This window comes from Grus americana, chromosome 3, assembly GCF_028858705.1.
Source record: "Grus americana isolate bGruAme1 chromosome 3, bGruAme1.mat, whole genome shotgun sequence".
NCBI lineage: Eukaryota > Metazoa > Chordata > Aves > Gruiformes > Gruidae > Grus > Grus americana.
The window spans coordinates 26,484,115-26,511,910 of NC_072854.1; the positions used below are offsets into that span (position 1 = coordinate 26,484,115).

Below are 27,796 nucleotides of genomic sequence, written 5' to 3' on the forward strand. Positions count from 1 at the left end.
AAACTTGCTGAGGATGTGTTTGATCCCCCTGTCCATGTTGCTGACAAAGATGTTAAACAATGCTGGTCCCAATACTGACCCCTGAGGAACGCCACTGGTCACCGGTCTCCACTTTAACATCAAGCTGTTGACTGCAACTCTTTGAGTGCGACCATCCAGACAATTCCTTATCCACCAAGTGGTCCATCCGTCAAATCCACATCTCCCCAGTTTAGAGACGAGGATGTCATGCAAGACAGCGTCAAATGCTTTGTGCAAGTCCAGGTAGATGATATCAATTGCTCTTCTCTTATTCACCAACGCTGTAACCCTGGTTGTAGAAGGCCACAAGATTTGCCAGGCATGATTTGCCCTTAGTGAAACCATGTTGGCTGTCACCAGTCACCTCCTTATTTTCCATGTGCCTTAGCATAGTTTCCAGGAGGATCTGCTCTGTGATCTTGCCAGGCACAGGGGTGAGACTGACCAGCCTGTAGTTCCCTGGGTCTTCCTTTTTTCTCTTTTTAAAGATGGGGATTATGTTTCCAGTCAGTGGGAGCTTCACCAGACTGCCACGACTTCTCAAATGTGATGGACAGTGGCTTGGCCGCTTCATCTGCCAGTTCCCTCAAGACCCGTGGATGCATCTCATCAGGTCCCATGGACTTGTGCACCTTCAGGTTCCTTAGATGGTCTTGAACCTGATCTTCTCCTACACTGGGCAGTTCTTTGTTCTCCCAGTCCCTGCCTTTGCCTTCTGTGACTTCGGCAGTGTAGCTAGAGCACTTGCTGGTGAAAACTGAGGCAAAAAAGTTATTGAGTACCTCTGGCTTCATCTAAATTCAAAAGAAGGCTATGGATTTTGAAGGTGGTTTTTTTGTTTGGTTGGTTTTTTTTGGGGAGGTGGTTGGTTTTGGGGGTATTTGAGAGGTAGGGGTTTTTTTTGGTTTTTTTTTGTTTTGGGGTTTTTTTTTTGTTTTTTTTTGAAAGCAGCAGTACAAGTTGGAGACAGAAACCTTTGGCCTGCTGAAGTATCAACTAAAGAGTTAAACATCAGGCAGTCCATATGGGAGTGACATAAAATAAATACTTCGTTTTCTGAATAATCTAGATTAGAGACCATAAAATGGCAATTTGCAAACAGGCGTTGTTAGTTGTTTTATCCACAGTGTTGCTTGGATTTTGGTTTCTTTTTTGTTGAGAAGGTTAGAGACCATGACTATGAAGTTACTGAAGAATTAATCCAATAAATCTGTAAGTCTGCTGGTAAAATGCTTACTGCACTTTCTGTCACTCACAGCTTCATAGGTAGACTACTAATTTTTAATTTTTTTTTCCTTGCTTCTCAGACTAAAAGTATTTAATTCCTGCTAGCCTTGAGGTCCAAGATGGAAATCCTTATAAAAATGTCTCCTAGCATAGCTTAACTCTTCATTTGCATGTATCAGTTAAAAGGTAGAGGACCTAAATTCCTTGCAGAACTCAGGCTCTTCCACTTAATTCACCTGGAAGTATTTTTTCCTTGTCATCCGATCTTTGAGCTCCACCCCGCCGCCTTTTTTTTCCTCATGTTTCCAGTTTACAGCTCCTCATCCTCTGTTACTGCATCTTCCTGCAGCTGAGAAGGACAGTCTGTTGATTTACCACATGCTATGTGTTCAAAAACCAGCTTGTTTTTATGTCCTCACACAATTTTCTTTCAAGTAAATTACTTAATATCCATGAAATGCAGTGTTGTGAGGATTTTTTTTGCCTGCTTCTCTCTTCCCTTGGAAAAGAGATGTGTCCAGAAGCGATGAGGAGGAGGAATGAGATGCGTACCTTGCTTCAGTTTCTTGTTAATTATACAATAAGGGATTTAGTTGAGAAAACCCAACCTGGACCTGTTTGTGAATTTTCCTTAAAGTTGTAAAGACAGGTCTGAAAAGAGCCCTCTCTCTTCTATTTTGTATATCCTCAGTCTCCAAGCTTGAAGAGGAAAATGTTACAACCTGTACAAGAGCCACTTAATCTCATAGACTTTGCAAGGACCATGTGACTCCTGTCACATTGTGCCTCAGAAATTGTAACATTTACCTAAAGAAGTTGATTACTGCAACCTTCAGGGCTAGTAGCAAACTTTCTGGTTTACAGGAAAAAAAAGAAGCCTGTCAGATCATTGTGTACGTCATGATTTTAATGTGGAAATGGAGAGAGAGGATGAGTGACCTTCCTCCATCCCTTTCCCCCTGCAGAGACGGAACCTCTGGGAGCTGCACGTGGCTGCTTTGGGGAGGGCAGAGAGATGTGGTGGTGGCGTCCGCGAGACAACAGCCTACTCAGCTGGCCTTGGCAGCTGAAGAGCCCTTTGTAAGGACAAACAAATATTTGCACCACAAATTCTTTCTTGCAAGGTATTTGACTAAGTGGGCGGTTTCCTCCCCCCATGTTGGGAAGGTGGAGGAGGTGGAGAGCTGGGTGAGAGAGCTTTCCCAAGGGCAGGCATCCCAGAGACCCCTCCACAGCAGGTGGCACAGAGGATTCTCCATGAAAAATGGGAAGAGAACCTCTAGGCTCATAAATCACTCGAGCACTGCAGTGCTTAATGCTTTATTGGACCTTTTGTGTGTGTATGTGAGATAGATATGCTATAGTAGATATTTTATATTATATATGTGAGAAGAGTCGGGGGAAAATTCTGCATATTGAATTGGATGGATGGGATCTGGTTTGCCCCTGGTTAGCCCTCTCCTGAGGGATAGTGCTGCATGAATTCACAGTCTTTGAGTCTGGAATGGGCTTCCTGGGTATACATTTGGTATAAACTAATCAACTGCTTAATACATTAACAAATTACTAATCACTATGTGGTGAATGTGTCCTGCCTGCATTGTGCATACCTGGTGGTGGGCCTTCTGCCGTGACTGTCTAGATCAGGACCATTCAGTTGACTTTTGCTGGGGTGTTTGGGGTGTGCCAGCTCCAGCCCTCCTAAAGCACAGTGCTCTGTGTCGCTTTCATAGCTGGAAAACACAACAGCATCCCGTAGTTGCTCCCTGAAAGGCTCTTTAACGTTGTGAACTCTCCCTCAGGAACGTGGCACATCTGAGACTTCAGCTAAGTTCTTGTAAAAATACTTTTTACTTGAGCTAGAGTCTACTGTTTGAGTAGCCCTGGTCTGGTAGCCCTGTTGCAGCCTAGGACCTTCCTGGCCATTGCTGTCTTGATATTGATTAGGTATTAGAAATTATGTTCACTGTTGTAGAATGTGTAAAGGATTCTGGCTGTGTAGCCTTCGGGTCAACAAAAAAAATATTGTCATTTCTTGAAATTTGATATATAATGCTGTAAAAATGTACCACACAAAAGGTTTTATCAGTTTAAAACGAAGGCTGGCTTCTCCCCCACCCTCCCAGCCATCAGAAGAAGGAAAGTAGGGGAATAGGGATTGAGAAATGTTGCTGTTTTAAAAATCTTCAAAAAAAATTAAAAATGCATTAGCACCAAACAAAAGGATTTTTAGAAGTCGTTTTCTCATTCAGACAGTACAGAATTCCCTAGTGTCAAACTTACCTCTTAAGTCACTTGTACAGGACTTGCTAGATTGTTAGCAAGTTCTCGTGTGAACTAGAATGATAAAGATCTGAAGAGGTATTTTGAACGGGGCAGGGGGAGGATATGCCCTCTTAGATACATGACTGCCAAGCTTGCTTTCCATTCACTTCTGCTGGCACCACTTCTTTTTGCTGCCGGTGTATTTGTATTGTCACACGTCACAGGGCTTGTGCTTCATTATTAGCAATGCTGCACAATCTGTATGCCACAACATCTGGGGCATCGTGTAAAAGTAGAGCATTCATCAGTGTGTAGCATTAGAAGAATCCTAGATATTTAAGTAGGATTTGAGCTGGTTATCCAGCAGTGGCAAGAAAAGCATTCAACCTTACTTCTGCTGATAGTAGCAGAGATGTGCATGTTAACGTCCGTAACGAAATTGAGTAGTCATCAGTAATGGTAAAGCTGCTTAATCCATCAAGAGACAGAGGACTTGTTTATATATTGTAATATCCTCTCTTCCATTTCAGTTGATTATGTCAATGCTTCTATTACAGACCATCATCTTCTCTGCTATAATAATCACTCCAGATTTTTTTTGTCGTATACTAAAATGCTCCTTGCCTTTTCTCTTCTGAGTTCATTTATTCAACACAATGTTACAGTAGTCTTCACATGTAGAGATAAAGTATCTGCTACTAACTTGGTTGTCTTTTGCCTGAGAAATCTTTTTAAGATGCCTTGCAATTAAAACGAGTTATATTTCAACGCTGTTGAACTTACTAAATGTATAATGATCCTCAGTTTAAAGAGTTTCACTGAATTTTTATCTGTCCCTTGTCCAGTTAGGTGGAAGAGAAAAATAAATCAGATACAGAAAAAGTATCAATGTGGGGAGCAAAATGCACTTTATGTGCAAAAAAACAGGCTTAATGCAGAAATGGAATTTCCCTTCTTTTCCCTGTGCCTGTTACTGTTTCTTATTGAAGATTTTTTGCTCGTGTAGCGACTTCATAGTCTGGAATATCTAGACTGGGAAAGTGCATTTCATTTTCACAACAGATTTTGTAATTTGCAAATGCGTCCAAGCTATAAGCAGTGCCTATACTGTCTTATTTCAGGTACTATCTTGTATTGGAGTAATTTTTACTTAGCTCAGATATTTGTTGGCTTTTACAGATAATACTTGTAACAGAAAAAGCTTATCAAAATAGTTTTGCTGAGAAGATGTATTTTCTGGTTTTCATAGTCTATCATACAGAAGTAGAAGAGAAATTATTTGCAATATGGCAATGAAATGACACATTGGGGGAGGAAATCAGTAGCATGATTAGTTTCAGAAACTCTGTTATTGAGGATTTAAGTTTATCTTCTGCTTTATATATTACATTTTTATATGTGTGTGTGTATATATATTTTTTTTTTCCCCAAACAAATTAGGATAGTTACTTCTACTTGAGCTTTGATTTTTGTGGGGCTTTTTGTTTGGGTGTGTTTGTTTTTTTTTTTTTTATCTGGGAGAATGATTCACACAAACAGAAAGTGTGTATCTGTATGTGAAAGGGGCGTGTGTGTACGTATATGCATGTATAAAAGTTGTGGACACTGGCTTGGTTGCAAAGAAATGAGTTATTCTGAGGCCTCAGAAGCTTTGAAGTAGTGATGTCCATTTCAGGACTTTTCCAGGTAGTTATCCAGGGAAGGATGGTATGAGGACCAGATGGTGGATACCATACATCTTTACTTGCTGCTGGTTAGCAGAGCTCAGTATCAGTGTCATTGTAATGCAAGGTAGAAGTAACAATGTCTGTTGAGTGCATGTAGGACCTCTGTCTTCAATAATCCTGTAGTACAAAATCAGTCTTGCACAGGCAGCACTCAGTCGTAGAGGATTGGAATGAGTAAAACCATCAGCTTTGTTTGTAAATGCAGTTTTGATTTTGTTTTCATTTTATGTATATTTCTATGTAGGGAAAGGGAAGCTTTCTGTTTCTGTGTACTGTTTGTGTTTCTTAAAACACCCTTTCAAAAGTGAATGCTTCTCCATGAGTGTTTAATTAAAAAAAAAGAAAAAGTACTAGGTTTTTTGCCATCTGTTTTGCCAGACAGAGTAATGTCCCTGCAATGATGTCAGTGCTTTTACTTTCTGGAGTGTTAGTGACAGGCAAATGCTTTTAAGTGCTTAGAGTGTTATGAAAATTTGTCACTTTAAGGTCATCATTTAATCAGGCACTCTTAAAGATTTGTTTTGTTACTCAAATGCCACTATTCAGACCTGTTTGTCACTACCATATGAGAGGAATACAGTGTGAGGTTTTGACTCCTGAAGTGAGGTCAGTGGAGACACTTCTGAACGTGACACTTTGAAATAGACTGGTTGTTCAAGTGTCCCCAATTTAAATTTGGGAGCCCTGTGGCTTGTGCGGTAGCTTCATGGCTACTTCTGAGGCTCTTCGTAGATCTGCTTGTTGACTGCATCACTGGCACGTGTTGTGCTGGATTTGGGCTTGTGAAAGAGATGAAAGAGGTTTCGAAGAGCCTGACCACGAGGCTTGATTGCTCTCCAGCCTGATGCCCCCTGCACAAGGGTCCCTCACCTATCTGGCCTTTGTGCCAGGCTGATGTCCTCACATGTGGTCTGGTCTTTCTGTGAGGCAAGCTGCCCTGATCTGGGGACTCTGTGTGACCTGTCCCTTCTAACCTCGAAGGCCTCACCTAATGTTTCACTCTGAATTTATTTCATTGCTGTTCGATTTCTAGGAAAGATCAACTGTTTCCCCTCAAATACCAAAGCTGTTATGAAGGAGTGGGTGGGTAAGAACATATAAAACATCTCTGATGGGACTTAGTCTCTAAAGTCACGTATTCCATTTTATGGGGCAACTACTGCTGTTGGTAGGCCTTAGGATTTTTGTAGATTTAAAAGTAGTTTTATTCTCCTTCACCAAGTGTACGGAGGGAACTGTTTGTGCTGCGCACACCGCACCATGCAAACCTTGCTCTAGGTGGCTTTGGTGTCATGGAAGCACAGCTTGGTTGTTTGATGCCTCGCACTGTGAGTATTCACCCCTTGCATTTGTTATTTTGATATTTAGTAACAGTGAATATATTTTCTGAATATGCAGTGTATTTCTAGGGTTAGTGATTAGACCGCTCCAGAGCTGCTCGTAATCATGAGTAGATGAGGCCGCACCTCAAGTACTGTGTTCAGTTTTGGGCCCCTCACTACAAGAAAGACATTGAGGTGCTGGAGTGTGTCCAAAGAAGGGTCACGAAGCTGGTGAAGGGTCTGGAGCACAAGTCTTATGAGGAGCAGCTGAGGGAACTGGGGTTGTTTAGCCTGGAGAAGAGGAGGCTGAGGGGAGACCTTATTGCTCTCTCCAACGACCTGAAAGGAGGTTGTAGTCAGGTGGGTGTTGGTCTCTTCTCCCAAGGAACAAGCAATAGGACAAGAGGAAATGGCCTCAGGTTGTGCCAGGGGAGGTTTAGATTGGATATTAGGAAAAATTTCTTCACTGAAAGGATTATCAAGCACTGGAACAGGCTGCCCAGGGAAGTGGTTGAGTCACCGTCCCTGGAGGTATTCAAAAGACGTGTAGATGTAGCGCTTATGGACATGGTTTAGTGGTGGACTTGGCAGTGTTAGGTTAACAGTTGGACTTGATGATCTTAAAAGTCTTTTCCAACCAAAATGATTCTATGATTAGGAACTGTTTCTCCATCTGCCCCAATATTTTCAAAGCTGTGCCTGGTGAGTGTACTGGGAGCACTGGGGTTCATGAGGCAAGAGTGATTTGCTTCCATTCTAAGAGGAAGCACCTCCTGGGATGGAGCGAAACCCATTTGGGGGTGCCCATGTCCCTCCTTCCTTCCAGCCCTTCCTAGTCATGTAGGAAACAGAAGGAGGTTCCCAGGAGGTGCTCCTCTACCACCCTTTTGTTGATAATTCACAACAGGTGACCTGTGGGTTTGGAAGATGTTCTTGCTGGCTCTGGGTTCAGTTCTGAGCTGGGAATCATTCAAAATAGATGCATTTGCTCAGATTACCTGGCAAGAAATGAACCTGATGAACAGGTATTTTCCTGCCTCCTTCCCTCCTCCCTCCATTGCACAGCTTTTGGGGAGAAGAGCTGAATGAAATACATGGGTAGTCAATTCTGAGTTACTCAGCTAGGTAGGAAGAGACCTAATTTCCAAATATTTTTCAACATATTTAGATCGCTGGCTGCTGAGGTTAGTGGTACCACTTGCATGAGAAAAATAAAGACATTTCCTGAAGTATTGTTTGTGATGAGAACACCAGGAAGAGGAGATGGAGTAGATGAAATGCTCTGTAAAAAAACCGGAAATAGGAGAAAACTTGGAAACAGAAGTCTGATTTTTACTTTAAGATTTGCCTTTTTTTCTTTTTGCATCTTTTCAAAATGAATTGTAAAAATCTAAGTTGTTAAACAAGGAAACCAGTCACATTTGTTTAATTTTTGCTGGATCTCAATGAGTAAGCAAGGACTTACACAGAAGACCCACAGCCTATTCGTGGAAATGCAGCTTGACGTAAGAGGCTCAGAAGGCAGGCTTATTTTTAAGATGGCATGCCTAACTTTAGTAGGTAAATGTGTTATGTTGAAGATACTTGAAAAAAATACCTGTTTTCACATGCAAATATCTCTGGTTACTTTCTGGCAATCTAAAACAGTGTACTAGCACTTATTTGGGACCTGTCAATTTGAAGAATATTTTCAAATTACCTGGCTTTAGTGTGAGGGAGGCTGGTTCTGCCCCCCTGAGTGTATGTTACAACTGGATACACTTGCACATTCTCTTCTGCCTTCCCTTGTTTTCCCTCCCCACGTACTTTCTGCTGACACAGATTGTGGGTGTGAATTGATGAAATTACAAGAGGTTCAGATTTTAATTTGTTCTTTAGGACAGTCCAAGCACATAAAAAGTCTGTTTTTTTGATGGGCAGAGGCTGATAAAGGTCAGTCCAAGGACAGGTGAGTAGTTTAGGATCAGGAGCGTGGAGCAGGAGGGGGAAAAGGGATGTGAAAAAGAACAAAATGGATCTGCCACGATAGCCGTGTACTTGGATGTGAAGCAGACTTACGTGTTGAAATGTCTTGAAAGATACAAAGATAACTCCTTGCAGTAGCTTATTACTGAATGTAATGGGGCAATAATTTCAGTGTAGATGCGGTACAGTCGTTGACGATTTTTTTTCCTTTTTTTTTTTTTTTTCTTCTGCAGATATTCCTGAAATACCAGAAAGCATCTCATTCTGCAGAGCACTACAGGTAGCAGATTTCAGTGGGAATCCACTGACTAGGTAACTTCCACCTTCTTCTTAGTACTTGCCATACCAGAATTACAATCTTGCTGTAACAATTACAATTTTAAATAAGCCCTTAAAAATTGTGATCTAGGATCTCTATGAAATCTTGCCAACAGTGTCTATCTCTGGCAGAGACTGCAGCAAAAATTCAGATTTAAGAAGTGATGTGCATCTTTCCTGGGAGGGGATGAAATTTGTTAGCCAACCAGGAAAAATGTAAATCTGATTGTCTCTTAAATAATTTTCATTCCTCCTCTTAAATGCATAGGAAAACCATGCCCATACTTGGGAGAGATAAGGCAGTGGTTAGCACGAATGCATTGGCACAAACCCAGGTGCCTGACAATTTGGAATAGACTTTATATCAGCCGCTGCAGATAATGGCTTTTACTAATGATTAAAGCTTGGACTAGCATTTCATCACCCTCCCATCAATTGGGACACAGTGGCATGCAGTAACATGTGGCAAAAATGCACTGCAGATGTTGGTGGCTGCTACGGCTGCTGCCGGTCTGTGTTCTGCGAAGCTGTGGTTTGGGGATTATGCATGCTTTTACTATGGAAGAGGAGTTTTGTTTACATTTCTCTGTTTGATTTGCTGAAGAATTTGGAATTTATCTAGTGAAATCAGGCTGGAGATAGCAAGGAAGAGGTGATCTGCTAGTTAAGGCTTTTGAAAGCTATTTGGAGAACTGTTTCCTAAACCAGCCTGTGCCACAGAGCTCCTTTGTGATGCTGAGCAAGTCGCATAAGCCGGAGTATTCACAGTGGGCGCTGGCTGACCTGCTTTGCTTTGCACTGAGATGGGCTGGGAATACTTGCAGGATTAGCTGGCTGGCTGGGGTGCAGGAGTGCTAACAAACAGGAGAGTGTCTGTGATATCTTAAGCTGCTCCAGTGGTTTTGCAAGATGGCTTCTTCCACGTGCGCAGCTGAGATTCTTCAGAAGTGCACTTTGAATATTGCTCATAGCATGTCCTAAGTTCTCTGGAAAGTCACATCTCTGAGCATTAAAAGGACACTTGTGATCTTAATCCCTGTGCCTCTGTAGTCCATTTGTACAGTGAGGATAATAATACCACAAAAATCTGGTAAAGCAAACTGAGGCTGAACTCATGTTTAGATACGCAAGTGGTGAGGGACACCAAACAGCTTCTTCCCAAGTATCAGTGTGAAGTACATAAAGCTCAGAGCTGCATCTCATGGTATTGAAATCAAAATTGTCTGTAGTGGTGTGCTAGTTACCTTTCTCCATTTTGTGTGCTGAATAAGGCCTGAGGCCCAAGTAATATGTTTCCTTAAACAGTAGTTGTAATGCACAGCTACAGCTGAGCGGAATTAACAAAAGAGTTGAAAGGCTTTTTAATGGCATTGAAATAGATCTCACAACTCTTTGTTGACATTTTAAGGGAATTTTAAAAATTCTTGATAAAGTGGCTCCGAAGTGTATGTGTGTCCTGGAAAACATCACTCCAAGCAGTTTGCTAAGTTAGAAAACACAGATACCAGAAACTGTTTACACACGGTTGCCAGGTATTTTCTGTGATGAGATCCAGAATTTCAGTTTTACCTATATGACAGCACATAGGTTTTGGCATTAATTTGCCCAAGCAGAGTGGGAAACTCTAGTAGTGATTTCCTTTCCTGTGTGATATCCTGGAACTTTTTTTAGACATTGATTCTTGTCCTTATTTCCTCTAAGCTTAAAAGCCAGTTGGAGATCTTCCCAATCAATGTCCTACCACTAATACACTATGTTGCCTCATTGTCAAACTTAATCATTGATGAACCTGCAGCACTAAAAGTGTCTGGCAGACCATCTTCCCAGCTGTTTTCAGATTATTTCAGGTTTATATTAATAAAAAGCAGGCACATTTATTGTAGATGAGACTGGAAGTCCACTACATGCTATAGATAGAATAGAATAGTTCCAGCTGGAAGGGACCTACAATGATCAGCTAGTTCAACTACCTGTCTTCTTCAGAGCTGACCAAAACATAATCTAACCGTTTAACTCCAGTCTTAAACCCATTAGAGCCTAAATGGAGCTCACATTTTTGAGATATTGGCTAGTTGCCTGCAGGTCATACTGTGTGCCTTCGGTGAGGGGGAGAGCAGGAACCAAACCAAATGCTACAGCTTGAGTTTAGGTTGCATGCTCTGGGGGTTGAGCAAAGTCAGATGGCTGGCCCAGGGGCTTCTCCTCCTCTGCCTCATTGCCCCTTCTACCCCACGCTGTCTCCTGTGCAACTGCAAACTGAGCTGCTTGGTGCAACCTGGATGCCAGTGAGCGGTACAGGCATCCGTCCGTGGGAGTGGAAACAGAGAGGTGCAGAAGACCGATCGGGTGATGGACCTAAAGGCTTTGGGAACTTTGGGAGTGTTTTGCTTATGACTGCGTTTTGTAGTGTAAGAAGGGAGGCATTACATGCTGTTCTGTTGTGAACCAGTAAATGTGAAATGCTGTAACAGCAGAACGTTGTCTTCCTAGCGAACAGACTGTTTCTTCAAAAAGCAGCAGTTGAAGAGCAGCCTAGTAGCTAATGCAAAATGCCCATGCTGTAAGCATGTATGTAACTGAAGCCTGAATAAAAATAATTCGTTTAATTATTTTACCATGTAGATGATACAGGAAAATAAAAAAACCCTTTTTACTATTATATGTTTGATTTTTAAAATTTGTTAAAATGCTTAGCCCTGTAACTTTTTTTCTCAAGCCCTATAGCTTTTTAAAGTTGCAAATTGGAGGCAGGGATGATGAGGGCCAGGAGGCAGGGATATTACCTGTTCTTTGACACAGAAGAAACTTTAAAGTCTTTAAGTCATGTGTTGTGTGTTTGGGTTTTTTTTCTGAGAGTCATGCTGGAGTCTGGGCATGCCTCCCTCTGTGTATATTTGCTAAATAGACTCTTCTTTTCCACTACATGTTCTCCTTTCCAGTATGTATTACATGAATGTGAATACTTCTGCTGGAAGTCCTTGATTTGAATTAATATCTCCATAGGTTGCCCGAAAGCTTTCCTGAATTACAGAATCTAACGTGTCTTTCAGTAAATGACATCTCTCTGCAAGCACTACCTGAAAACATTGGGAAGTAAGTTTTTTTTATACTTTATTACTATCTTAATTAATTTTCTCTTTATTGTATAAATGACTTGCATAATTATATGTAATATACCTATAAAGTTATTTACAGGTCTGTGCTTATTTTTTATATTCTTTCCAGTCTGAGGGATCTGTTCAAGAAAAGTCCCTTTCCGTTTTCACTTGACGTAAGCAGGCTAATGCAGAATCTGAAGCATGTGTGCGTTTCAACTCTGTTTTCTGGGATTTGGAGTAACTTGGAATTTTAGGTGCAAAATTAAATAGGTGTTTTGTGATGCAGATCTGACCTTTTGCTTTCTTTCATTGTAGTAGACCATTGATCCATTATTGTGAATGTGTCAGAGAGCTTGCAGCTTAGCTCAAAATCAGACAATTGTTGGCACAAGAACAGATGAGTAAAAGCTGGCTGGGATCAGGATGGAAATTAGAAGGTTCCTAACTATAGGAGCAGTCTGGTTCTGAAAAAAATGCCAGTGGGAGCTGTGGAGATGAAAACTCATGGAACAGCTCTTAAGATGATATTTGATAAACTTTTAAGATGTGTTTGTTAACTCTGGAAAGTAGAGCGGGGTTGCAAAGACAGACTTCCAGGGTGGAAACATGTGGAAAGTAAAGTGAACATAGTTTATTTGTTTCATTTTGACTGAAACTATCATCTACGCTTGGAGAAGGGAAATCTCTGTCCTCTTAGTGGAGAGAAGGGTATCCCTTCCAATTTGAAGGAAAAAGGGTAATTCCATGTCTCCTCACTTGAATATGTTAGAATGGTTCAGATCAAAGGCTCATCTATCCCAGCTTCCTTCTACAGTTGCAGTAAGTAGATGCCTAATAAAGATTAAGAAGCAAAGCATATGTTTGATTACTCCTCTTTCTGTCCCCTGACCATTTCTGGTTCAGAGGATTTCCTGAGCTTTGGATTTTGGTTTGTCTCATTGGTAGCACATAAGGAATCTCTCTTCCATGTATTTGTCCAGTTTCTCCTTGAGCTTATGTAGCCACCTTCAGTATTCTCCTCTGGCAAATAGCTGCACAGGTCTATTACTCATTGCATTGATTTGCTGTTGGGTTTTTTTTGAGCCTGGCTCTACGTACCTTGGAAGAGGCAGCGAGCAGCTGATCCCTATGTACTTGATCTGCTGTCAATGCCTTTGTAATTCTGCTACGGTATCCCCAGGTGCTTTTTTCCAGGTTGAAGAGTCAAACTTGCTGTTTCAGCTTCAGTAATAGTCTTCACAGAACCTAAGATACTTTAACTCAGAAAAAGTTATAGTTTGTTACTTTTTGATGAGAAACGTATGATTTTAGAGAATTTGAAATATCTTGCAGTGCCAGATTGTTCTCTTTTTTCTCTCTTCCCTGCCCCCCTTTTTAATCCGCACCTGCCTTTATGGTTACCTTGCCCATATTGTTGTTCTAAGTTGCCATGTAGAGAACCACTTACATCTTTCTTCAGACAGCTGCAGTAACTCAGATGTTGAGTCACAAATATCAGTAGAGGCTTATTAATCTTGGACATCCTTTCATAGAGTGGAACATTTATAACATGCATTCTTTAGGGAGTCAGCATAGTCCCTAACAGTAAAACCCAGCTGTTTCTAAACAGAGGAGTCCTCAAGAAGTGATCTTATTATTAAGAACTCCTGCAATGTAGTCAAGTTCAGACTGGCATTGCTTTAGCCACTTCCCATGGGTATGAAAGCCGTCGGCTGGCACCACTCCAGCAGCAACAGAAGTGGAAAATGTCTTTTGAAACCTTCCGCAAGCACTAACAGGTACAGCTAACGTGTGCCCAGTGACTGTGGCAAAGTCTTACCTAAAAGTTGCATGGGCCGGGGCTTTTGTGACATTTTTCCTTTTCTGTAAAAGTTCAGAAAACTCTTCATGCAGCTTTTCGCAGCGCTGGCAGCTAAGAACAGGCTTGTTCAGACTTTGTGGTTACTGAAAACTGAGGGCAAAAATTTGGGATCCTGCCTGATTCTGAAAATGAGTACAAGAGATGTGACAAGCTGAAACGATTCCCAAAGCATGAGGTGGACTGCTGGTTTGCAGACAGTAGCTAGAGGAAGGTTGCTGGCTTCCCTGAGAGGTCACTGACTGTGGTGGCTCTGGCTTCTTGCTTGTCCTGCCTGTCACTTGGTAAAGTGCTGATAACCTCTGTTTTGGAGCAAATGACTAGAAACAACTTTGGTTAAAATGAGGATACCAGACATTTGTAGAGATGTCAATATGTGGAGCTGTGCAAGAATAAAGGTAAAAATTGGCCTGTTACTGATCCTAAGCAGTCCAGGGAAATGCTGTGATACTATTTCAGCCCTATGTGGGCTGTTGCAGAATGGCGCAGCGTAACCCGTCCTCCCTCAAAGTCTGTATCTGATTCCCGATATTGAAGCTAAAAACCGAGGGTCCTCACTTGCTTTGTGAAGAGCCATATGCTTGTCCTGGTGGTCTTGGTGAGCTCTCCTGGAAGGCTAGACTTTTAGTCAAGTCTGACACTCCTGCTTTGATCTGGGAAGCACTCCCACGTTAGCTATCTGGAATATGAATAGTGTATTTTTACAAAAACACTAATCTCATTAGTAGAAATTTCTGCTATGAGATTTATGCTTAAAGAAGCAGAGGCAAATGTGTGGGGCTGTTGTCTTGGGCTCATCAGGTATTCACAGACAGGTGGGAATATGGCAGTTGGGAAGTCAATGGTAAGCTTGGGCTAAAGATGCATGCTTTCCAACTTGGAAGAATATTAACGTAACACGAGGGAAACTCATGGAGTATCCACCCAAAATGTAACTGTTCCTGAAGTCTGCTGGGGAATGTCTTGGTGACGGAGAGAAAGCGATCCTGTCTGGTTCCGGTTGGAAGTTATTGGGAGGTCTTGTTTGTAGCCAATTAGATATGCAACCTGAAGTCCTTATGGGTCACTTACCTCTGGGAGTGAATTTTATCAAATTATTAGCATCAGATCTGTAATAGATTTCTTTTTTTCAGTCTGGCTACCAAGTGCAGCTTTCCTTTTTTAGTTCACAAAATTTTCGTCATTTATTGCAAGTGAATTTGATGGTGCAGCTGACCGCCTTGTGTTTGGCAAAAGCAGTGAAATGCTCTGTGGCTTCTCCAAAGGTTGCCTACTTGCGCTCTTTGTTTCCTTCTCTGTTCTTTTCCCTCTGCACTTGCTGGGACCTAAAAAATGCTAGGAATTAGGAAGAAAGTAATGCTAATTGTGTCCTTCTGGCTGAACAGACCAAGCAAGGCTCTTAGAGGTGTTTGGATATGTTTGCAAATGCCTTACTGGTGTTTCTGTGTGCTTTGGATAATAATCCATGGTGTTACTTGATGGAGTAGGCTGGACCTATGTGCTCTGTATGTGATCTGTCAAATAGTAAGCAAACAAACATATACTGGTCACTTATTCTACTACAGTTGGGCTTGTTTTGGGAAAAAACTTGAAGCCCCTGTGCTTGCTGCTGGTCTTCTGGCCACTAGAGCATGTGGAAACTTAGGGAAATGCGTCCTAAATTGTTATGGTCTCATATACTCTTGTCTGGGAAACTGCCTAATACAGTCAGTGAAATCTCAAATTCATCTTCATGTAGTACAGTGATCAGTATGTACTTAGTGTATCTCTCTTTTTTTTTCTTTTTTTTTTTTTTAAAGCTACCCACTTAAAATCTTGTGGCACTGCAAACTTGCCTTACTGTCTTAAATGGGGAAAGCAACAAAAGTAATGGCAAGTATTTTCCAAACAGCAATACTTTGAAGGTTAGTTGGGAAGTTCTTCCTAATGGCAGATAATAGACGCGAATTGCCTTCCTGTGAACCATTAGTGGAAGTGTGTCTTCCTCATGAATTTGGATATCCAGTCTGTTTTTCACATGGCCTGATGTATAAGATGAATGCCAATGTTCAGCTTCACTGTCCCAGGCCAGTGTCTGAACTTGTTCAAGCCATTGCTATGTAGAGTTGCTGTTAATATTTTTTACTATGCCATTAAGAATTCTTCTGTGCAGAGCTTTTATATTATTCTTTTCCTTTGTGTTGCCATAAGGAGTATTTTTAAGGGTCCTGACTGGATGTTTGAAGAACGTAAGCAAGGCCTCCCTTGAACCTTTTGTCTTTCCTCTTGCTTGTACCATGCTCAATGCACGGCAACTTTTCTTCTTCTCTATGACCACTTCAGTTTGCTTATCCAGTACTGGTATATGTGATGAAAGTTTTCCCTTGTTAGACGAAACATTCCTCTTTTAAGCTCTTGTATTGTTTTAAGGCGTACTAGAACGATGTGTGACACACTGCTTTAGGACTTGATAACAGACTAGATGTCTTAATATTATCAGTGCTATTTTTTGTGTTTCTCTGTGATTTGTGTTCTTTTAACTTGTGGTATGATTGCTGTCTGGAGTAAAACAGTGAATATTAATGCGTGTGAGATATTTTAGCTAATAATTAGGTGGGTGCAGCTTGGAGCAGGAGTTGTCCCGTTGGCTAGTTGAACCATTTGGAGAAACAAGTTCCACGATTTAAGTTGCGAGTGGGAGTGTCTTTTACAGCGTTTCTCAGTCTAGTGAGAGCAAGTCTAATTTCCTTGCCTATTCTGCAGGACTGTGTGTGTCTGTAGAGCTGCCCAACGAGCAAGCATAACCTGTTCCTCCCAGCGTGGGTAGCATTTAGGAATTTCCACTTGCTTCCAGGATTTTTCTTCAATAGTTCCTTATTTGTGTAACAGCCAAAACACAGGGCACGACTTTTTACTGAAATTAAAAAATCGGAGCCTTTCTATGTTTGGGTATTTGGGTAAATCAGGGTGTTTGTCTGTAAGACTTCCTAGGGCGTACTTTACAGTAGTATGAATAATCTAATGTCTGTCTGTCTCCAGCACTTTCTCTGTCCCTGTCTGTTCATTCTGTAGCGCTGGCTTCGGGGTTAGTTCCCCCCCTCCGCCCCAGCCCACTGTGGTGTTGGCTTTTCACCAGCAAAGATCAGAGATCCGTACAGTGCTCTCATGGCTTAACGTCTAGAAAGAGAAGAGAGATTGTGTCAGCTTTGTATGTTTGCTTGTTTATTTGTGGTTCTTAGGCTTGAGCAAAGTCCAGGTACCTCCTTTGGAAAGCCTTTTATGTGTGTCTCTGATGTTTAATGTAGCATTGGTCTCTCAGATGGGTGCTTCACAAGGAATCGGCCCTGGCCAAAAAAACCAGTCCTTTCAGCATGAAATGTGTATTTGAAAAAGACAGTTATCTGTCAAACTTTGTGGGGACAACAAAATCAACAAGTTTCTTTACCAGGTGAAGCAGAACAGAGCTTCACTACTGTGCCTTAAAAGATGATTTAAGGCCTGCTGCCCATCAGCACACCAAACATCTAACTCATATCCAGTTTTTAGCTTTCACCATTTTTTCAGTAGTCTTGTCTCTCCCTTTTTTTTTTTTGGGAAGCTAAGGTTTAGAGTGTGAGATTATTACTGACTGGCAGGTAGAGTGTTTTGGAAGTTCCCTGCCTGAACAACTCTAGCATGGCGAATAAAAAAAGCTTTCTCTGCCATACGCAGCCTTGATTTCCCACCCCCCCCCACTCTAAAGTGTACGGATGGTCTTCTACTTGGACATTATCTCCAAATCCTGAGGATTCAACAAAAGATCGTAGTAATATCATGATCTGTAGTATCTCCATCATTCACAGCCTCCCTCCCCTCCCTTTTTTTTTTCAGAGAAGTGCACAGTCTGTGATGCAAGAGAGTAGAATAGCTATATTTTAGCTTTAGAAACTTTTGATGTGGGGAGGGGTGAATTTCTTTACACGGGAAGGATATTCTTCTGATGCCAATGACTGATGAGTCTGGTTTACCCCCAAGCTGCAAACAGGCTGAATGGATCTGTGGACCTTACTACTGAAAGGGAATTACCAGGTAAGCAGAGAAATTTTCCTCTTAATGTCTGCAGCTAGCAGGTAGAATGCTGACATAGGCACTTCATTATGACAGTGAACATAATGAAAAGAATACAGCAAATGTTACTGCACTTAAGAGCGTTGTTTTGCAGAAAGATTTGTTATAGGCATGGTTTTCAAGAGTCATGGAACCACAAATATCCAGAGATTTTGTGTTAGAGAAACAAAGTCACTGAGTGTAGTGGTGTTTTTTATATATATGAATGTGTGTGTTTAATTCTAGAGGTTTTGAAGCTTTCAGCAACTTCTGAACTCAGAATCGTTAATCTTGATCTGAATAGGAGTAGCTGGAGACTAAAAGGTCTTCAGAGGCAAGGATGATGCGCTCAATGCAGGTGATCCAGAAGCAGATCAGAATGGCATGCTTATTCTGAGAATGGATTCCTGGGCCAGTCCTTGACTGTGTTCTTCCTAGTATATGCCGGGATGTCCCACGTGTAGATTACACATCTGGTAGCACCACATAGAATGGAAAATGCTCTTAAAATTGTGTGGAACAAGACAATGTAATTCTGTTCTAAGGTTTAGCATAATAATGTCCGATTAAAGTACGGTCTTACATGATACAACAAAAGTGATGGGGAGGCTTATCTTGCAAATACACAGGAGGAGGACTGTTTGTAGGTGGTCTGGCTGGGCCGATATAAATAGTATTAAAAGCTCTCACTCTGGCTTATCTGAATTTAGCATGCCAAGTAATATTTACAGAGTTTGAGTAGGTAGAGCATGCCAAAGTGTTAATCACAGCTGTTTGCTAAATGGCAAAAACGAACGTTAAGGAACTTGAAAGTTTATTTCAGCAACACTGTTTAACAATGTAATAGCGAATGCAGTGCCATCTGGCCTTTAAATAAGAGATGTTGCATCTCATATGTTACACAAGGAAGAAATATTTAACATATATTTAGCAGTATTTTTTTGAAATAAAGTCATTCCATTTTTTAAGTCGTTGAAGATTGACATTGCATGAGTGGAATGGGAGACGTTTTGAAAACGAAATCTTGTTGTAATAGTGAATTGGCTTAGCTTCCCCAACCAGTTTTAGTAATCTTGATAAGCAAATGGGAGAATGTTAAGTTAAACCATTCAAAAGTGAACAAGCTGAGCCATAATTACGAATCTCTCTCTTCTTAATGATGCCTTCTAAAGGTCATAGAGAGTTCAGTCCTCCTGTCCATTTTTTGGACCATGCTCGTTGCTGTCTCTATAGGAGAGAGTAGAACTGATCTCAGCAACTTGAAAATCAAGCTTATATAGAAAACTAGTCTTAATTAGCAGCTTACACTACCTCTGTAGGGAAGTACTATACTTAGGGAATTCCTTGGCCATAAACTGTAGAACTTTCCTATGTTTTTAAAATTTGGGTGTGACTTTTGTACTACTGGCCATCTGTTTAGTCTTTCATCCAGTTAGTGGCTGATAAGATATTAATGTTTTTTAGCCTTCTTTTTTCACTTGTGGAAGATCTGTTGCTTTTTACAACCCAATTAATGGTCTTGACAATTCAAGTACCTGACTATGCAAATGCTCTTCCTCTGTCTTGAGTCTCTCTGCCATTTAAGTCTAGGATGAAAAGATCATCAACTTTACTTTCTATTTAAAATCAGTCTTCCAAGGAAGGAGCATTTTTCCCCCATAATTTGTGTCCACTTTTCCCAGCTCTGTAGAAAATGGCAAGTGTTACGAACATCATCCTTACTTTTCAGATGTTCTTAATAGAATTGTTCTTACTAGAGTACTGTCCTGCTTGTCAGACTCCAGAAGCGGACTGCTAAGGAAAGCCTCACGTGCCTTTCCCTTGCACACTGTACACCTAAACTTGAGAGGAAACAATAGGGTTTAACTTAGATGCAAGTTACTTCAAGCTGCTTTGCCTCCAAAAAGGAGGAGGGGGAATGGTCTCAAAGATGACTTCTGGAGGAATGGTCTTTAACAATACTGGTGACACATAATAACAGTTTAATCAAAACTAAATCTAGTTACCCTGCTTTGCAGTTGTTTTACAGCATCCCTTATATTCCAAGGTTGAACTGTAGGACTTCACATGTGTGAAGATAGTTTGCTTTGAGATGGATAAGTGCCCTCATTTAGGAAATTAATACTTCCTGTAATTTCTGGCTCACGTAAGAATTTCTGGAATTCAGTAGCTAAGAATTTGCAAAAATCGCTCTCCCCTATTGCATGGTGTGGGCTTAAGGTCTCTCTCTTTAATTCTATCCAATTAATATTACAAAAATTCATCAGTGCTCTTCTTTATCATTCACACTGTAAAACAGGTTTCCATAACCAAAGGGTAACCAAAGAAAGAGGCAGGAGAGTGGTTAAAACTCACATTTGTGGGGGTGGGGAGGGAGTGCATTAAGCTTAGGCTAGATTTTTTTGAGAAATAATCTTCTTGAAAACAGGAAACTAGCTGCAAGTCTCTACTATTTGTAGGTTACTGTATAATGGGTATGAATGTTAAGGTTCTTTCATGGTAACTTTGTCTAATTATATGCCACCATTAAGCAGTAGTTGGAAGAAAAATAAGCATGGAGTGTTGAACCTTTTAAAAAGGAGGGCAAAATGCATACTGGGAGCATATAGACCATGAATTACATGGTTATACATTAACTGAACCTTAGGAAATTCAGGAAGCATAATCCTTCCCTATAAAGCTAATATTGCTTTTGTTGTGTTGGAAATGTCATTACACCAAAAACCTACATGGAGCTGGTTTTTAGACACTGAGGCAGGATATGGTGCTGGCAGGTGTAGTAACTGCGTGTGGGTGAAATAGGGCGGACTCAGGGAAGAACAGGGAAGTGGTTGTTCACTCTGGGAAGGGGTGCGTGCTACAGAAGCTCTTGAAACCACCCAGGTTTAAGCACTTAATTTAATAGAACCATAGAATGGTTTGAGTTGGAAGGGACCTTCAAAGATCATCTAATCCAACCCTCCTGTTGTGGGCAGAGACATCTTTCATTAGATCTGGTTGCCCAAAGCCCCATCCAACCTGGCCTTGAACACTTCCAGGGATGGGACATCCACAACTTCTCTGGGCAACCTGTTCCAGTGCCTCACCACCCTCACAGTAAAGAATTTCTTCCTTGTATCCAACCTACACCAACCCTCTTTCAGCTTAAGGCCATTACCCCTTGTCCTATCACTACCTGCCCTCATAAACAGTCCCTCTCCAGCTTTCCTGTAGGCCCCTTCAGGTACTGGTAAGCTGCAATTAGATCTCCCTGGAGCCTTCTCTTCTCCAGGCTGAACTCAACTCTCTCAGCCTGTCTTCATAGGAGATGTGCTCCAGCCCTCTGATCATCTTTGTGGCCCTCCTCTGGACTCGCTCCAACAGCTCCATGTCCTCCTTATGTCGGGGGCCCCAGAGCTGGAAGCGGTACTCCAGGTGGGGTCTCATGAGAGCGGAGGGGCAGGATCACCTCCCTTGACCTGCTGGTCACGCTTCTTTTGATGCAGCCCAGGATATGGTTGGTGTAGGAACTGGAGTTTGGAGACTGGTCTTTTCAGACTCTTTCTGCAGTCAGTGAAGAGAGGGTGAGAGAAAGAGGCTTCTTTTGCGAGTGACTTGGAGCAGGAGCCTGTCCCAAAGGTGCATGCTGTACCTTCAAATATTTATGGTCTGAGTAAGTAAGTGGCATTTTGAGAGCTGGCTAGTGCCTGATTAATTCTGTCATTTCCTTGGGGGAAAAAAGCTACTAAACGTCAGATTCTCAATGAATTGTCAGTCTGCAGCTAGAAGCCTTGTGGGATGGGAATACCTTAGTAGGATCCTGTCAGATGAGTGACTGGTCACCTAACTGGCATGTCCTAGGCAGGGTCATACATGTTATCAGTAGCTTTATTTGGGCAGTGGGGATAGGCTGCAATGTATTTAAACATGGCTAGTTTCATGCACTTTGTCAGAATACCACAGTTAACCCTCTCATCACGTTGGAAGACCCTTGATAGACAGGAAGACTTTTCTGCACAAAAAGAAAATGAATCGCCTAGTCGATGCTCCCTTCCTTCCCGGTCTAGTGTCACGCTAAATGTTTCAAAGTGTACATGCTGCGTAGAGAGGCAGGGGCAGGATGTTACCAGTAATCTTTAGATGCTGGCCCAGCGAGATGAAGTCCTCTGGAACTGGTGGAAATAGCCAGAATACAGGCTTTCTATTGCATTTCTGTATGCAGCATTCCTGGACTGTGTTCTGTAGCTGTGGCTACTACTGCACAAAAAATGCAATATCAGACCAAATTCAGAATCTGTATTGTCTTCTCACCTTAGCCATCCTTATTTTATGTAGGACCTTCCCTTGTTCTGTATTAATATAGGGCCCATGCCCATTCTCCTGTCTCTCCCTTCTCTTTGCAGCCTTAGAAATGTGAGGAAAAGATTTCTCTTTATACGCTGCTGTTACCCAAACTACATTTTGGATTTTGCATTCCCCTAACCAGCTGAAACTTGCTGGAAAGGGTGCAAACGGGGCCATGCATTTCTGCAGGTGTTTTAGATCTTCATCTCTTCCAACTCTGCTCCGTTGTTTCCCAAAGCCTGACTTCTTGTCTTTCATTACAGAAATAAGAGAAGGCTGTTGTCCAGCTTTTATTGACTAAGCACCTTTAGGTTTGACATTAGTCCTTTTATCATCTACCTTCCTTTTCACCTAGCTTTTTCCACATTTCTTTTTCCACCACCTTTGTGTTTTTAATTCCATTTTCACAAGAAAATAGCATGTGGCTCTCTGCGCTTCCCAGTGCTTTCCTCAGAAGCCTTTGCTGGTGTACCCCAGGGCTTGAGTGCTCCCAGTTCTCTTGTGGGCTGGGGGTGTGTAAAATGGGCCAGATAATGTTGTCTGTTGTCACTCTTAAGGCTGGCTTTCTGTCCCCTTGAGTAGGGGAACGGCACAGCTGTCCCTGATAAAGCACTAGAATAACTCCTCAGTTTTGTATTTTATAACTTTACAAGACAGACTGTTTAATGTATGTGATACACTGAAAATGTTGTAATTTCATCCAAGATAACTAGAGAACATGTCTCTTTTTTTCTTTTTTTTTAACTGCAGTTGATGTTCTACCTATTGCAGTGAGTTGCTGTTGTCCACAGTTACCTGCTTTTGGAAATGGTTGTTTCGTAGGGCATGTTGCTGTTGGTAATCTCTTTGCAATTAATCTGAAGAAAACCAGACTTGCTTTGGAAAAAGAAGAATGTGCTTTCGTTCCAATGTCAGTGACTGGTTCTAGTCTTACCTTTTATTTTGGAGGAGGCTACTGTGGTTGACATGAAGGAGTATTTGCAGGGTTCCCTTTTCTGTAGACCATGTTGGATTGAGAGTGTCTCTCAAATCATAGAATGGTTTGGGTTGGAAGGGACCTCAAAGATCATCTAGTTCCAACCCCCCTGCTGTGGGCAGGGACACCCTCCACTAGACCACGTTGCCCAAAGCCTCATCCATCCTGGTCTTAAACGCTTCCAGGGAGGGGGCCTCCACAACCTCTCTGAAATCCTGACAGGAATGTTCAGGAAAGACACTTCTAGCGTTTATAAACTAGTTTGCTATTAGTTTTGTTCTCAATTGTTGATTTCAAATCTGTGCTCATTTTTCTAACTCACATGATAAGTACCCATTTCTGCAGTTAGTTTATGTACAGCACTGAATACGTGTGTCTGGTTTGTACTGAAAATGGCATTTTTAGCCCTGTCGTACCTTTAAATTTGATTGGGTTCCACCCTTACACCAGAAATAATCTGGAATGCTGAGATGGAAAATCTTGTAATTATTTCAATTACTGCATCCTCTGTCTGGTTTGGTTGTTGCCTTGTGTACAGTAATTTCACACACATGTTCAGTGTTCAGTGTGTGTGTGGTAGCTTTTGCAATGATAATTATTACAACATTAATGCTTTTTACAAGTTTCTGTGAAATAGCTTCTTATGATAAGTAGTCTTGAAAATGAACTTAGGGTTTTTTTAAATTTTTTTGATTGTTTTTCTTTCTTCTTGTTTTGTTTGTACATTTTCCCCTTGACATTTTGTTTGTACATTTTCTGTTGTTTGGTTTTTTTTGGGGAATGACTGTTTTTCTGTGTTTGGAGAGCAGCCTGCAATGTTCTACAGTGCATTTGTATTCCTAAATGCAGTCGGTGACCAGCCGCTGGCAGAACCGTGTCTCCTGTCTGAGTAGACTAGATTGCTGTTGCCTTCGTATTTCATGGATTGAAACAAGTAGACCCCTGTGACTGGTTTTCTCTCCTCGGTGAAGATTTAGATTAGGGAAAGATTTGGATATCGATAAAGTATGGTTTCTTTTAGTTCTTTCCAAAAACTTCAGAAAGACTCTTTAACTAACAGCGCATCCATAAAATTAAGGGCAGAGGGAAAAGAAGAAAATGTATTTCATTTAGTATATAGTGAAAAATATTTATTTGTACTTTAAAAGAGGAAAAGAGAATGTGTTGTTATATCAGAAAACATATTTGAAAAATAGCAAGAAATCTAGGATTTTTCTTGCAAATGACTGAAAATCCTGTTCTCTTAACATGACTGAAAATCCTGTCTCTTAACATACCTTAAAGCAGTAAAATGTTAGTGAACATATAATGTATTAAGAAACTTGGTAAATTTAAGGCAGAGCTATACCTCTGCTCTGTAATGTAGCACAGATTGGTGCTTCAGTGCATCAGCACGCCTTTTCCATTTTTGCCTGCTATTCTGTACTGTAACTGTCATGTTTTCCCATTTTAAATTGCAGCACTTGGCTTTGCTAGGAGCCTCTTCTGTAACTAGTTGAAATCTAAGAGTAATGAGTCAAAAGTTTCATTTTCTGGCCTCTCTTTCAGATGGATCTAGCTTAAACATAATACTTCAGTCGAATGGGGCAGCTTTGATGGTGTAAACTTCATAGACTTAGTCTCTATTTTACATTACATGGTGGGAAACTTCATTTTTCCTGTCGGGGTCCTCTTATGTTGTATTTGGACTCGAGACCTTGGAAGAAGTACAAAGGATGGATTAAAGGGATGCAGAGCAGCGTCTTTATTTTGTTCCAGGGCAGAGTTATAGTTGTGAGCCTGCTGTGGGTGAAGATAGCTGTAGACTAAAGCATTTCTCCTCCAGAAAGCTGTGTCGTTAGAGATGAAAATGTAATCCCGTAGGTAGCTGACTCCCATAAGAAGAGAACCTAACCTGGACTGCGATCAGCCACAGTCAGTCTCCAACACGCAGGGTCTGTGGTTGGATGCAAAGACAGCTGTTGGTGGATATGGGCACCCAACCCATACTGCTGGCTTGGGCAGTCCAGGTGCCTTCCTTGCACCTTCTTGGCAGTTGTGCTGGCCCAGGTGTTTAAGGGGATTTATTCTATGTTGGATTAGGGATCTGCGTTGCTCTTTTTTAGCTGGGTTATTTTTAAGCAGGATCAATTTCCTGAGCTGATTCACTGGCCTGCCCTAGTTTAATGATACGATGAGGCTGGTTAAGATGGTGGTTCCCAAGTTCTTGCTGTTGAACGTGATTTTGCTGACAAAGATTTCTGTTTAACCACAGCCAAAGTGGTGTCTGATGTAAGAAGAGAAATTAAGAGATTGCACCATTTTACTCATCGACACTTCAACATGATCAGGAGGGAGATAAGTAGATGATCTGTAAACACAAGATTACAAGGCAGCTTGGCAGTGTGTGCATCCTTTTTGTATTCTCTTGATAAAAGTGAATCATGGGCCTCACCTAATATGAGCCTGAAGAGAAAGTGTGAAATTCGAAGGAAGATTGGAATAGGTTTCTGGAACACCTGTAAACAAAAATATAATGGCAGTTTGTGGGTGGCGATGTGAGTAAGAGCAGAGCCATGTTCCTCCTGGAGAGAAATGGTTCTCCATCACCTCTTCCCTCTCCCCCTCCACTGGTTTGGTTCACATGAGGATGTCGGATACCATGTCCCATCTTGACTTGGGTCTTATAGTGTTAAAATTCTTAGGTGAGAGTTTTCTCTTGTGTTGTTGGAATGATGGCTTCCTTACTACCTCGTTTCTGTCAAATGATTTTGAGTGGCAGTAGCTGAGTTATTCTCACTTATCTCTTAATTTAATTTGTAATAGGCTTCTACTAAAATATCTTCACCTATATGGTATGTTTTAACTGTATTTCTGCTGGAGGAATGCAGAACCCATTGGGTAAAATGTGCTTATTTTAAAAGCTGTGGAGGATTGTTCAGACCATAATCAAAGCTCCTGTGAGATTTAATGCACTGTTTCCTGAATGCAGTACGAAATCAGTAGCTGAAATAAGGATGTATTTGTTCAGACACCATCCAAAGTCAATCTGTCAAAAATCTTCTTTCCCCTTTAATAACTCCTGACATAAGTTATGTTGCTTTCCAAGCTTAGATAGCTGTATTGGAGTTGCAATATGAAGGGTTTTTCTTAGTTTTATTCAGTTTATCATCTGCTTTTTTACTATGACTAAGTAATGATCCTGTAATTCAGTATGTTGGTATTGTTTGAATTGAAAACAAATATTTTGGTTTTGTGTGGTCTGAGTACATGGGCTTGGTGGTTTTTTGTGGGTTTGTTTTTGTTTTTTCTCTAAGATGTACAAACAAAAATATTTTGGGTTTACATTTAACATGTATTTCAAATTTAGTGGAGTTCCTTTTTTAATCTAGATTTTATTTAAGAGCTAGCACATTGTCCCCCTCCCCTGCACACCAGGACAGAACATACTCTGTTGTAGGGGACTACTTATTTGCAATCATCATATCTGATTTTTATTTTTCCCTGGGATGCTGGAGGATTAGAGCAGATTGTAGTGTTGGGATAATGTCTGACTCCTTGTGTTCCATTTAGTCATAAATAAACCCCTGAAAAATCTGAATGTTGCTATGGTGATGTTAGTAAAAGCCTGGGATATGGAGTAAGTGAGCCGCTTAGAAGCATAATGTCACTTACAGTAATGAGCACGCCGTCCTTAGAACAGTGATGGGTTTACCTGATGCTCTGTAACTTTGGTAGCCCACGCCAGATTCTGAAAGCGAGTAAGTGAATGCAATTCATCTGAATATGCTCTCTGCAATAACTTGCAATTACTGACCTTTTAACAAATAGAAATTTGTGTTTTGGCTGTTTACTTTCTAGCTTTAATGTGTTGAAATATCACAGAGAAACAGGCAAAAACTTCCAGTCTTTGTGTGCAGCCTGTCACAAGATGGTCTGATTGAATTTAAACAAACAAAAAAAAATAATCAGCTCACAGCACTCTGTAAACATGCACTTTTCTTTTGAAAATGTGGAATATAAAAAATAAGATTGCGTTAAAATGTGATTTGTTTGTTTTGTTTTAGTCTTTATAACCTGGCTTCACTGGAACTTAGAGAAAATTTGCTGACATATTTACCTGAGTAAGTGCCATTTAATGTGTTTGATTACATTAACATAAAATGTTCTTATTGTTAAGATCTGGTAACGTGAAGCTGAATGACAGCTACAAAAATATTCAGTGCCTGTTGACAACGTTTATGAGATACAGCTTAGTTTTAGCAACACCTAATTACATCCATTGCTTCTAGTTGTGCTTGGTTAGTAGCGGGAGCCTGCAGTTTGTGTGGATTGGTTTTTGCCTTATAAAAGTATTCTGTATAAAATACAGCAGCACCAAACGTTTCTTCCTGCGCACATTGAATGGGTGCATCAGCAGTGGGAGTGGTGGTTTGGGTTGTTCTCATGCTGAAATTCCGTGACTCTGACAGTAGGGTAAGCGGATCTCGGGGATTTAAACTCTAGACCTTTGGAGCATTTAAATAAGTGTTCGTGTTGGGGGCTCAGTAACCAAAAGCTTCCAAAACCTGGAGATCAAAGCCTTGGTGACAAACTAGGCCTGCTGATGTCTGAAATCTGACATCACCCAAAGTGGGTTTTTTGGGGAAAAA

General features: G+C 41.1%; 1 protein-coding gene across 1 annotated transcript in view; it reads left to right on the top strand.

Moving 5' to 3' along the window:
• The window catches only part of LRRC1 (leucine rich repeat containing 1), a 77,051-nt gene that overhangs the window by 24,435 nt on the left and 24,820 nt on the right, over positions 1–27,796 (top strand). Inside the window, exons 3-5 of the mRNA XM_054821488.1 lie at positions 8,761–8,839; positions 11,849–11,938; positions 27,212–27,268. Coding sequence (XP_054677463.1) covers positions 8,761–8,839; positions 11,849–11,938; positions 27,212–27,268 — 226 coding nt within the window. The remainder of the gene's footprint in view (positions 1–8,760; positions 8,840–11,848; positions 11,939–27,211; positions 27,269–27,796) is intronic.